General features: G+C 40.9%; 1 protein-coding gene across 1 annotated transcript in view; it reads left to right on the forward strand.

Moving 5' to 3' along the window:
• Positions 1-12,548, forward strand: part of FAM83B (family with sequence similarity 83 member B) — a 52,543-nt gene extending 39,995 nt beyond the window's left edge. Inside the window, exons 3-5 of the mRNA XM_066612415.1 lie at positions 854-1,018; positions 6,607-6,731; positions 9,873-12,548. Coding sequence (XP_066468512.1) covers positions 854-1,018; positions 6,607-6,731; positions 9,873-12,288 — 2,706 coding nt within the window. The 3' untranslated portion in view covers positions 12,289-12,548. The remainder of the gene's footprint in view (positions 1-853; positions 1,019-6,606; positions 6,732-9,872) is intronic.
• Positions 12,549-13,026: the final 478 nt, after the last annotated feature.

Raw genomic sequence — 13,026 nt, forward strand, 5'->3', positions numbered from 1 at the left:
GCTTCATTTGCTAATACAAGAGCGCTCCCATATCCATTGGAGTTCCATTTTGGAACCCTCCACAGATACCTGAATCCGTGGATATGGGTGGATGCCTACCCCCACCCTTCGGAGGTGAGGGGAGCTCTCCAGAGGGTGCTCTGAATCCAGCAGAGGGTATAGATGGACGTCCGTGGACATTTTTAATGCCTTATAAGACATTAGAAGGCCTGGGGAAGCCATCTTTTCTGGTTTTACGAAAAAACTGGAAGTGACGTTTTTCACCTCTAAGGCTCATTCTAAGCTCAACAGAGGCCGTGGACAGATGGGACAGGGAGGAAAGGAAACTGGGCAGGGAGGGGAGAGAAACCGGGGTGGGGAGGTGACTGGAGGGGTTGAATCCAGCAGCAATTGTGCATGGCAGATCCTATTCCCTCTTTTTCAAACCTCCCCAGAGTGAGAGGCTTATGGAGGATAAGGGGAAATAATTCCCCTATCCCATCCAAAGCCTCCTGATCTGCCCCTCCCTCCAGCTGGATACACTGTCAGTGGGGTGGGGGGAGAGGAAGGATACAATTGGGCTATACCTAAATAAATAATTGTATATATAGTTTTGAATGATATTTAAATACAAGCATTCAGATGTTAAAGATGTGAGCCAAGTGAGGGGAGCCCTGACTCAAGTGTTTTTCAGAGTCTTCCACACACGTGACTCACAAGTCAATGAGTCACCCCAAGTCATGTATTTTCATGACTCGAGTTCCCAGCCCTGGTATTGGCAAAATTATGTGCTGGGTGTACATTTCAAGTTTTTCATTTCAAGTTTGTCATCAGTATATAAAATATTATAACATCTGCCTTTGTGTTTATACAGGTTATTGCCATTGTTATGGATATATTTACTGATGTGGATATTTTCAAAGAAATTGTAGAAGCTTCCACAAGGGGAATTTCAGTCTATCTTCTGCTAGATGAATCCAACTTTGACCACTTTCTTAAGATGACAGAGAAACAGAACTGTCAAGTCCAAAGGCTCAGAGTAAGTAATTCATTGCACAAGATATTTATTTTAGTATTTATTTTAGTATTTCAATAATAGTATTGAAGAATAAATATTTACCAATGAGCATTAGGAAAATTTTCTACCAGGTTGCAATAGCTATTTGCTTGATGCCTCTTGCCAGGGACGGACACTCGAGTTGTGATGATTCAACTCGAGTCATGAAAACTCTGATTTTCGGAACATACCTCTTTTAATCAAAAGTTTCTCATACCAAACAAAGGAATGAGATGATTGCCTGTCATAAGCTGTAAAAAGAGGCAGGCACACATTAAAAGAAAGGAGAAAAGTCGAAGCAAGGGTAATTGGGCATTTTATGTATTTTATTGAGATTTAGCACTCACAAGGTCAAAATGAATAGAAAGCTGTCTTAGGGCCAAATCCTATCCAGTTTTCCAATGCCGGTGCTGCTGTGCCAATGGAATATGCACTATTTCCTGTGGTCACAGAGGCAGTCACAGAAGCTCCTCAAGGAATGGGAACATTTGTTCCCTTACCTCAGAGCTGCATTGCAGCTGTACCAGAGCTGGAAAATTGGATAGGATTGGGCCCCAAATTGTAGAAAATGAAACAGTATTGAAGAATAAATATTTACCAATGAGCATTAGGAAAATTTTCTACCAGGTTGCAATAGCTATTTGCTTGATGCCTCTTGCCAGGGACGGACACTCGAGTTGTGATGATTCAACTCGAGTCATGAAAACTCTGATTTTCGGAACTTGTGTCAACTTGAGTCACAGATGTTGCTGACTCGGATATGACTTGCGACCAGTCATTCAGAAATGAGTCATTACTCAAATTGACTTGAGTGACAACTCGTTTCTTGTGTGCAATTGCAACTCTGATTCATGTGTGTCAATGCTTGCTTACTTTTCTCCACTGCCCCTGATTCACGCCACAACTCATTTCTTTTAATGACTCATGTCAAAATGACTCTGTAAGCAGCTCAGGTCAGATCAGCTGCCTGTTATGACTCACAAGTAAAGTCAGGGGATCGGTGACCCAACTCAGGAACAGTGACTCCAGCACATCTCTGCCTCTCGCAAGTCACAGTGGCCTCCAAGATGACATGGCAAGGAAGCTTTACTAAAGTTAAGTTTTTTTGTTTTAAGGGTACACACCACAATGAGGCTGAATTTCATACAATGAATGAAAAGCTAATTCTGTTTTACATATTGCTTTTGCCCATTATGAACCTTTGAGATGGAATGAGCTATAAATCTAAATAAATAACAATGGTCTATAACAGGGCTGTCCAAACTTTTTGGCAGGAGGGCCACATCATCTCTCTGACACTGTGTCAGGGTCTGGGGAAAAAATAGAATTAATTTACATTTCAAATTTAAATTTACATAAATGAATAATAATAATAATAATCAACTTTATTTATATCCCGCCCTTCTCCCTAAAAGGGACCCAGGGCGGCTTACAACATGTTAAAAATATGTTAGCGAATTTGTTAGCGATGGAACTTATATGAAAGAATGAAGTTCTTGCAAGGGGGGCCCTGGAAAAAGCCTTGCACAAAGCGAGACTGACCTTTCCTTTGCTGCCACTGCTGCATCACAGATGTGAAACAGCAAGCAGTGGAGGGAGCCCTTGTCCCACAGCTCATGCGAAAGGTCGAACAGTTGGCCGTCATGCTGAGAGCAGTTGCGTCAGGCCAGCACGGGCTCCAGCAAGACTCCAGAGGGCCAGAGCTCATTGGAGACTGGTGACTCCCTGAGGGCCGGATTGGGAGTCCTCAAGGGCCTCAAGTGGCCCCAGGGCCAGGGTTTGGGTACCCCTGGTCTATAACCATAAACAATAAATAATAATGTGTTCTTAAGTGTTTTGTGGGCTAGTAATTTATGTGTACTTGTTTACAAGGCTGCCTTCTGTAATCATTTTGATATACTGGAAATACTTACCTCTCTCCAAAACATTGCCACTACAAATCTTCCAAACAGAAATGTCTGGATATTAACTTTTTGGGAAATATTGCAGTATGTGAAAATAAAATCTGTATGCCTGAGATTATGCAGCTTCTGAAACTGTTTAAATATAGAGAAATTTTTAATCTGGGTAAGTTTTAATGGCTTACTATTTCAGCTTTTGCTACAAATTTCTCTTTAAAACTTATGGGGAAATTATTGTTTTGTTCAGCACAGCAGGACTGCAACCTGTGTTTCATTTCAATTCTCTTCCAACTTAATTCCATGCATGTTTTTTCAAAATTAAATTCTTCTGTATTCAATAGGATTTATTCTGTAATAATAATAAATAATAATAATAATATCACGTACTTATATTTTTATCCAGCCTTTCCTTAAAGGTGCTTAAGGTGGCATACATGGTATCATTGCCCTATTTTCCCTCAAAAAAGGCTATGAGGTTGGGTAGGCTGACTAGCCCAAGGTCAGCATCATTGAGCATCATGACCGAAAGAAGATTTGAACACATGACCTCTTGTTTCTAGTACAGCACTCCACATTACACCACCTCTCAGTGTTTGAATAGGAGTACAGCTTTACTCCAATTTAAGCATAAAGTTTTCATTTTCTCTTCCTTCTCTCCTTGGTCAGTGCTTGGTGCTCATGTGTGCTGCATAGGTCCTGGTACCCCTAGGAAATGTTTTCCCAAAGGCTATTGCAGTGCCTATTAAAGACTATTCAGCACACCAGCTACTAGCTAGAGAGTGGCAGAAGAAGGAAACAGACCTCCCACTTTTCTTGTTGCTTTGTCTGGAGCACTTCTGCTGTCCCCAATGCTAGCAATTGCAGTTTAAGATGAAGGGGGGGTATGGAAGACTGGAAGATGGGTCAGGAAATTTGATCACGGTTCTTGATTTTGTATTTGAACTGTTTTGAGCTGTAGAAAAGGCTTACATTTAATTGCTTTAAATTAATACCATGGGTATGTGTGCCTAGCCTCAAACCACTGGACTATCTTACAGCCAAAGCTTCATGGCAGTGACAACCAAACCAGTGAGTCATTCATCTAACCATGGGCCCGGCTGGCCAAAGAGCCCCTCTGTATTGCCATACAGCAGGTTCACCCTGGCCAGGATTATTATTATTATACTTTATTTTTACCCCGCCTTTCTCCCTGAAGGGACTCAAGGCAGCTCAAGGATCTCTGGAGAATCTACCATGTAACTTCAAGGACACATGCTGCCACAAGGCCATTGTACCTTGAGATCTCACTGGGCAAGCAGTGATCACAGAGACTGCAAGAGCACTTCTGCTTTCTGACTTCCTGGTCTTGACTGGCATATGGACTGGGTTTTTATTGGGAGGGGAATCTCTGTTTTGTTTCTTCACCGGTGTGAATCATTGCAAGTCACCACTTGTTCTTAATTTACTAGATCTAGTTGAACATAAGCAATTTGCCTCATTAAAGAACTTCAATGACTACATTATATGCCTTTTGATGAGAACAGCAGCTGCATCTTCTGGTTTGCTTTTGGATTCAAAAAGAAAGGTTTTATAGTGTTTGGGTGGAGAAATGCTAGAGTTCCATTTTCACATTGCTTCAAGGGTATTTCATGAATTTTCTTGCTGACCCTGTAAGGCTTGGAAACCTAAGGAGCATCTCTGTGTGTGCAAATTAATTGGATATCATCACATTGATGTGATACAGGTCTTATTCAGGTTGTTCCTGTTTTTTGAATAGCTTATAAAGTTTGTTTGTTTGTTGTACCTGTAGAAGGAACTTATGTTGTACTTTGTGCAGCAAATTGAATAAAGTTATAATGGATCTGAATGAACCAGGAAGGTGTGCAGTTCACCAAGTACAGTCGTGCACCACTTAACAACAGGGATCGGGACTACGATCTCTGTCAAGCGACGCTTAACACAATCTGGTCCCAACAACCATAGCATCCCCAGCCAGTCTCTGCTTGAAAATTTTCAATGAAAGAGAGCCCACTGCTACAGAAGACCAGAACCAGAACTCTTGCAGTCAGGAAATTCATCTTAATATTGAGTCTAAATCTGTTTTCTCTAGTCCTGCCTTCTGGAGCCACAGAGAAAGTCCTCCCCTTCTTCTTTGTAATAGCACTTCAGATACTTGATATCCTCCCTTAATCTTCCCCAAGCTAAACATACCAAGCTCTTTTACCTGTTCCTCAAACAATTTGATTTACAGACCCCTCACTATCTTAGTTGTCTCTCCTCTAAATCTGTTCCAGATTATCAACATTCTTCCTTAAATGTGGTGTCCAGAACTGGATGTGGTATTCCAGGTGAAGTCTGACTAGTGCAGAATAGAATGAAACTTTTACTCTTCATGATCTGGTTTTTTTACCTGAGTAACCTCTCCTTTCTACTACTCTAATGTCTGAAGAAACAAATGAGAGAAATTCCAAATCCTCAACCCATTGACATGCCTAGGTTTTCTCCATGCTCTAGTTACACTGCACACTTCTCTCTTCCAGACTCATAGGCTTAGTTCAAACAATTTTCATCATGGCTCAGAAAACCAGGAATGTGGTGTCAATTTCAGTGTGCTAAACCCCTCTTGTGCAATTCCCTCCTCCATTTCTGGGTTGCCCAGATTGTAATTTGCCATAATTAGGCAAACTCTGTATAGCAGTAATTTCCAAACCATTATTTGGATCCATGGAGTGGAACATCACATTTCACTGGTCTTTTCTGATGCCATCTTTAGGGGTCAGGTGACTCAGCTGCAACAGAAGGACCAGTTCTTCTGATTAAGGAGCAGCCCAGATAAAATTATTATTGGTGAAAACAACAGAATGCACAAGGTCACTTTAGTGACAGACCCCAATCTGCATCACATTATTTATCCTCATCCTACATCACTTTATACTCCTAGCAGAGTGTAGCATGTAGTCCCTTGTAACAAGGAGTCCAGCATTCAGATCCTCACCCAACCATTAACTGTAGTAGGTGATCTTAGGCAGTTACATTCTAACTTACTCCTAACTGTGTCAGTGACAATAAAATAGGGAGGGGGGGGAGATAAAATTAATTCATTAATAAACTTGAGGTTCATATTTCCTCTTTGTTTTAATCATAATATCTATCTCAAATCTTTTGAATCATCAGTCTTCTGAAGAAGACCTTAATTTACAAGCAGCCTGCTTCTTCTCTGTTTCTCCTTGACACTGGAAATCATCCAGATTCTTTGGAAAGCTTCATTCTTTGGGCAAATGAAACACCTCTGATCTGGTCAAATGATGGAAGATCTGCCAATGCAGGTGGCTTTTGTATGCTTATTCAAACAGCACTCTGCGTTTGTTGCTTCCTACAACTAATTTCTTTATAGTTGCTGATTTGTAAACCATCTTGAGTGCCCCCAGTTTTAGAAGGTCAGATATAAGTTGTGAGTGACCTTCACTGTCAGACTGTTATATTAGACCATCTATATTCATTGGTCTTCCATTTTTGTTCTGTTGTGACCCATGGTTAGCCTGGAAATAAAAATGAACTGAGCTTGGGTTTTCTTCTCACTGAACTCAGAAGTAAGTCTCAATGAATAAGCCGTTATAGGAGTACGCTGTAAGTTGTCCAGAGTTATTTGTACTAATATTCTTACTTTTTTCATTCCGTCATATTTTTCAGAATATGAGAGTACGTACAGTAAAAGGACAAGATTATTTTTCCAAGTCGGGGGCAAAATTCCATGGGAAAATGGAACAAAAATTTCTCCTTGTTGATTGTAAAAAAGTCATGTACGGTACTTACAGGTAAGTATTAAACAAGGTGACAATGGGGTCTAGGAACCTCTGCAGTCATTGTTCCAGTGAAAAATGTTGAATCTGCTTTTCAAACCAGAATCTGGTATTCTCCTTCCCAAAATCATGAAAAATCTCATTTTAGAGATTTTAGACTCATTTTAAAGCAATATAGATGATTAGGTTCTGCTAGAGAACTAGGACATAATCCAGCACATAGTTATGCATGCATAAATCCTGATAAAGTCAATTCTGATACTAATTGAATAAGGGTGCAATCCAAACTGCACCCCATGCCGGCCCAAGTCCCTTGGGCTGGCCTAGGAGGGTTGCAAACATGCCATAAAGCACGTTTGTGTCTCCTCAAGGGAAAACCAGGCTAGTGCTCTGAGAAGTACCGGCCTGCGGAGGCTGACGTAAGCTTCTGCGCCAGCTTCCCCTCAGCCACTTGTGTCAGCCCGCCTGCGCCAACACAAGCGAAAAAGGTAGGCATGGGGGGCAGGGAGGAGGAGGGAGGGAGGCTTTCCTAGCTGGGGGGAGGGCGGGTGATGGGCGGCCCTGGGGGCGGGCAGGCAGGGAGCAGGAGGCAGGGCTGGGATCTGGCACTTATGCTGGATCCCAACCCCCATTCCTGGGTTGAACGGAGTGGTTTCAAGTCGCTCAGCTCTCCTCAGACTTGCACCACCTCCAGAGGTGGCGCAAGTCTGAGGAGACCCATTGTGGCCAGCAGCCCTTACCCAGGGGTAAGGGGGAAAGTTTCCCCTTACCTCTGACTGAGCCGCTTCTGGCCACAATTCTGCACTGGATACACACAAGCTTCCTGGCTTGCCTGTTCCAGCACAGGTTAGGATTGCGCCCTAAGAATATCAGATATATTCTGATACTAATATCCGCAAAAGTACTATCTGATTTCTAACAAATGAACAAAATGGCCCCACATAGTGGCAACTCCCATGTGAAGCTCATAGTTTCAACACTGTAAAGTTACTTTCAGACAACATTACAGATTCCATGCAGGAGCATGACATACAGAAGCATTTTTGTTAACAGTCATATGGGTGGGGAACATTGGGATTGGACCATAATAGATGCATATAGTTGTGCATGACTGAAGCTTAAACTAGAGAGTACCTGGATGAGATTTCCAGTGCTCTAACTCACATTATTCTGTAGCATGTTTGCCTTGACAATACAGATCACTTGAACTCCTAACAACACAAGATGTTCCTTGTGCGGAGGGGCTCTGCATGTGGTCTCAACCATGTTACCTATGCCAGCAAAACCACACACAAAAAAGAATGTTGTGTTTTCTATATAATACTCTCTTGTAGTTGTTATATAAATCTTATTTATGTTATGTTGATGATAGCTGATACAGTGGATGAAATGGTGAGCTTGGACTAGGGAGATGCGAGTTTAGATTTTCACGCCACAATAAGTTCTAATGTGATCTTAGACTAGGCATTGTGCATTAGTCAAACCAACCTCACAGGGTTGTTATGAAGATAATCTGACTTAATCATTTCTGCTTCTGTAGAAAGCACAGAATTGTTTCATGTGGATACCTGTAGTCTTTCCCATGCAGGAGCTGAGCAGGTCCTTACCTGCTTAGTATCAGCAGTGTAGCAGCATTCCAGAACTAGTACTCCCAGTTCTTTAATTGGCCCCATGGGTTAATTCCATATAAAGGCTCTTGGAAGAAGGGTTAATAATTAATATGAAAAATAATTTCATGGTCATCCCATGATTTTTATAAATCATTTCATTGCTTTGAATTTTTGTTGAAATTATAATTTATTGCACAGATTTTTTTTAAAAAAAGTATTTAATTTAAGTGTATCATAGCCCTCTGGATCCATGATTCTTAATTTGCTTCTTTTTTTGTTACATTCAGATGTGACAGAGGAGGTAAGGTAAATTATGTTCTTACTCTCAAATTCCTTCTGAGAGTATGCCTTGATATAACTATGCACCGAGTTGTAAAAACGTGACAGTTTTGAATAACAAAACTAATTGTATTGAAGGTTTCTGCCAGTGTAGTGATTCGTTTCCAAACTTGGTTATGTAAGAATTCGTAGGTTAGTTTATACATTTGTTAAATAATGTGAGTTCAAGGAATTGCTGCAGTGAATCATACTGGTTAGACATATTCCAACAAAACACCCAATGTTATCAATATAATAGTCTGAATTTTGCCATTTTTCAATAAAATGCCTACTGGAAAATATTGTTGGGTTAGATCCTAAGGCTTTCTTCCACCAGTGGAAGCCTGGGAAACTGCCAAGCCACGGAACCTGGGCAACCGCCCCGCTCTAGCCCGGCACTGGCTGGCGCTGGGCTAGCACGGGTGGGAGCCTGGCGGTGAGCTCCGCGAACGTGCCTTATGGCACGTTTGCAACTGTGCTCAGTGGCACGGAGCCATGCCGCAGACCACAGGATTGGGCTCTCTGGGAGGAGACTATCTGGAGGAAATAAATTTTAGGTTCCAATCCACTGAGGTTTTTTGTATTTGATTTTGTGTAGGTACGTATCCCCATAAGCTCATGCCAATTGGTTACTGTAATATATTTTAATGAATTATTCATCACACATCACATTCATCATTTTTATTTAAATGTTTTATGTTTTTGTAGACATTTCTGCATGTTAAACTTGTGTCTAAAGTGCCTTTCACGCTCTCTGAATTTGTCAGTGATGGCTTTCTTCTAGTGGGGTTCTATATATGTTCCTTTTTGAAGGGACTTCAGCATTTCATTTTGGCAATTGGTTCAAAACTTTCACTTGAAGGTCTTTTGCCATTTCTTTGTGGTACTGCCTATCAAGACGACACATGTGTAAAGCAGGATATCACACCTATTTTTGCCCATATACAAAACACTGTAGTGTTGTTGTTAACCAGTGCTGTAAATTGAAATGTACTGGTAAAAGTAGATGAGGTTAAAATGTACAGATGTGCTTTTTTGTGTGTGTTTACTAAGAGATTTGAAAGGGCTTACAATTCTAGTACACGTTTCAGAGCAGAACAGATCTCTCTTTGCACAGAGAAAGGTTCTCCTGTGTAAGATAAGTCATGAATTTTCTAATTCATATGGATTTCATAAATTTGTAAATAAGTGGTGAGAGATTAGTAATTGTCATTTCTTCATCTTTCAGCTTTATGTGGTCGTTTGAAAAAGCCAACCTCAGCATGGTCCAGATTATCACAGGTCAACTTGTTGAATCTTTTGATGAAGAGTTTAGGACACTGTATGCCCGTTCTTCTGTTCCCAGTTCATTTGCTCCAGAATTAGTTAGGGTTAATAGTCGCCGAGCACTCTGGGAGAATAGCACATACCAGCATTCACACTCATCCTTAGCTTCAATTTCCAGCCAGCGTAACCCTTTTGGGAGGCAAGTCACGATTCCCAACTTAGATCCAAACTTTCTGAAAACCCGAGGGAGATATGGAATCAATGACAATGACACATTTGGTGCTAGAAATCAGCTCTTTAATAAAACGCAGTTTGCTCCGGGGTTTCATATGCTGAATAGAATTCAGCAGTATCAGCCCAATGAAATAAATGAGCATTGGAAAAGACACAGTTATGCAGGGGAGCAACCAGAAAGGACTCCATATTTGATGCTCAACAGAGCAATGAATCGGGCAAATAACCCACCAAATATTTGGAAAGTACCTTCTGATAGTCTCAGTATTGTATCTTCATTGCATGGCAGCTATACAAACCACAATGTGCCTCAACAAAGTTTAGCAGATCGGTTTCCACAGCCAAAGCTCAATATTGCAGATAGGAACTCGGTTGTACGGAGATCTTTTAATGGAACAGACAATCACATCCGCTTTCTACAGCAGCGAATGCCAACCCTTGAACATACCACAAAATCATTTTTGCGTAACTGGCGTATTGAATCGTACCTGAATGATCAGTCAGATTATCCACCAGATTCAAACGGTTCAGGGGTAGGTGACAGGTGTGAGGGCTTTGAAACAGCAGAAAATATTAAAGCCCATGCTTTCTATGCCCACTCTCGCTTGCGCTCTTCATTTGCTTTTAAGCCTACCTTGCCTGAACAGAAAGAAGTAAACAGCTGTGCAAGTTCCTCAAATTCAACAATCATTGGTTCAGAAGGTAGCGAAACACCTAAAGCAACACCCAGTCATCTCCCCAAACTGGAAGGTGCGACAAATAACACTGCAGCAGAATTGAATTCTCATGTTCCCCTGGAACCTGATATAGTAAAAAGCCATAACCTGCAAGTTTCAGAAGATACAAAGCCTAGCATTACTCCTACTGTTACTAGAGAACAGCCACCCCACCTCTATTCCAATCTCGGCACAAGCAGACCAGTAGAATTTCTGAGAAATCATGAAAATGAAAGTGTACTGAAAAGGCGAAGTTTTCCTATGTTTGACAATTCAAAATCTGCTTTGAATTATGGGGAAAACAACGAGGCATCCAACTATGGCTATAGCACACTCAACAGGAATATATTTAGGCGACCAACTGTTCTAACGTCTCCTCCAGAAGACAGCCTAACAAACTCTACAAGTTTACACAATGTAGCCAATCATTTGGTATATGAGGATAATGACCCCATAGCTGAACCAGAAATTTCCCCCACTGCCAAATCTATCTCTGTGACTGCACTGGTTGAATCGAGCAAAGAAGAATCTAGCAAGGATGCTGTGCCAAAGAAAGAAAACAAGAATTCTCCAAGTTTCTTGAAAAAGGGATCCCAGAAACTGAGATCACTGCTGAATCTCACACCAGACAAGAAAGAGAGCCTGTCAAAAAACAAAGCTCCTGTTTTCTACAGGATGTGTAGCAGTTCTGACACACTGGCATCAGAAGGTGAAGAGATTCAAAAACCCAAGATGTCCGAGCTCAAGATTGATTGTTCGCCAAGGAAAAAAAGATTATCTTCTTCTAATTCACAAGGGAGCATACACAAGAGCAAAGAGGATGTTACAGTGTGTTCCGCAAAGTCTCCAAAATCTCCCAAGCCTCCCAAATCTCCTAAGCCTCCAAAGTCCCCAAAGTCCCCCAAATCTCCAAAACCTCCATCTGATGAAAAAAGGTGTCCTACTGTGAAACCCATGGAAAGCATGTTGCTACAACTTCCAGGTGACGCATCCACCCCCAGATTTAATACTGAACAAATTCAGTACCAGGATGTTAGGCATGTCAGGACAAATGCAGGCCGTGAGCGGATACCTGCCCCTGCCCCTGTTTCTCCACGTAGAGTCAAGAGCATGACACCTCGCCCGGCAAATGCAAAGCCCAATGATGAGCTAATGAGGCCACACTTGAGTGAAAGGCGCATTTACAGTCGCTTTGAGCCATTCTGTAAAATGGAAAGCTCTGTTCAGCCACTAGGAACTCCACCAGTTCACGCAAAAAGCAGCACACAACTTGCAGAAACAAATAGCAAGGCTTCTAGAAATAATTATACAAGGGGCAATCAGATAGTTAGTTACAATCCTGTTGTATACCATCCATTGCATCCAAATGAAAACAAGTTACGAGGATTTATGCAAAAGTTTGGTAACTTTATATACAAAAACAAATGAAAACTTATGTATGAAATTTTTTTTAAGTTGTCAATGCTGTAAATATTTAACATGTGCAGACTGATGGGGAAGCTTTTGTAAAGCTTAACTAAAGTTACTACAGGGATTAGAATACTGCTGTGCATGTATATTATTTCACTAAACCCAGAACTTTTCAGCACACGTTTTGGAATTGGAGGCATTTATAGCTGTTTTGCATTTTTATGGAATTTGAGATGTACTCATTGCCAGACAATAAAAATTTTTATAAATCCCAATAATAGTAATACTTGTGGCATAACAAGTCAAAGGAAGCATTTAAAACTCCAACTAACGATGCAGCCACTTGTATTATTTCAGGGTCTTTTCACACAGTGTTTGCATATTCAGTGCTCATTTGTTATCCATTGTTTTCACCATTCTTTTCCTCTTGAAATTGTTTGTGACGCTATCACACTTTCTGAACACAGGATATGCTATATTTTTGTATTGATGACACATTACTTACCTTGTCCCCTAATATATCCAGATGGCTGCCTTTTTTTGCAGCATCAATATCTAATCCCAGCATTAATAGTACATATATAATGTAGTAAGGGGGATATGTAGAATAGACTTAATAGTGGTTACCTCTGTAAGTATAGTTTTTGAATAAACCCTAATAATCTGAACCATAATTATAATTTATGGAACCTTTATTGGCATAAAAACAATAACAGCCCTAACCAGTAATAAGTACAAAGACAGAAACAGAATCTG

The sequence above is a fragment of the Tiliqua scincoides genome, chromosome 1 (assembly GCF_035046505.1).
Source record: "Tiliqua scincoides isolate rTilSci1 chromosome 1, rTilSci1.hap2, whole genome shotgun sequence".
NCBI classification, from domain to species: Eukaryota; Metazoa; Chordata; class Lepidosauria; order Squamata; family Scincidae; genus Tiliqua; species Tiliqua scincoides.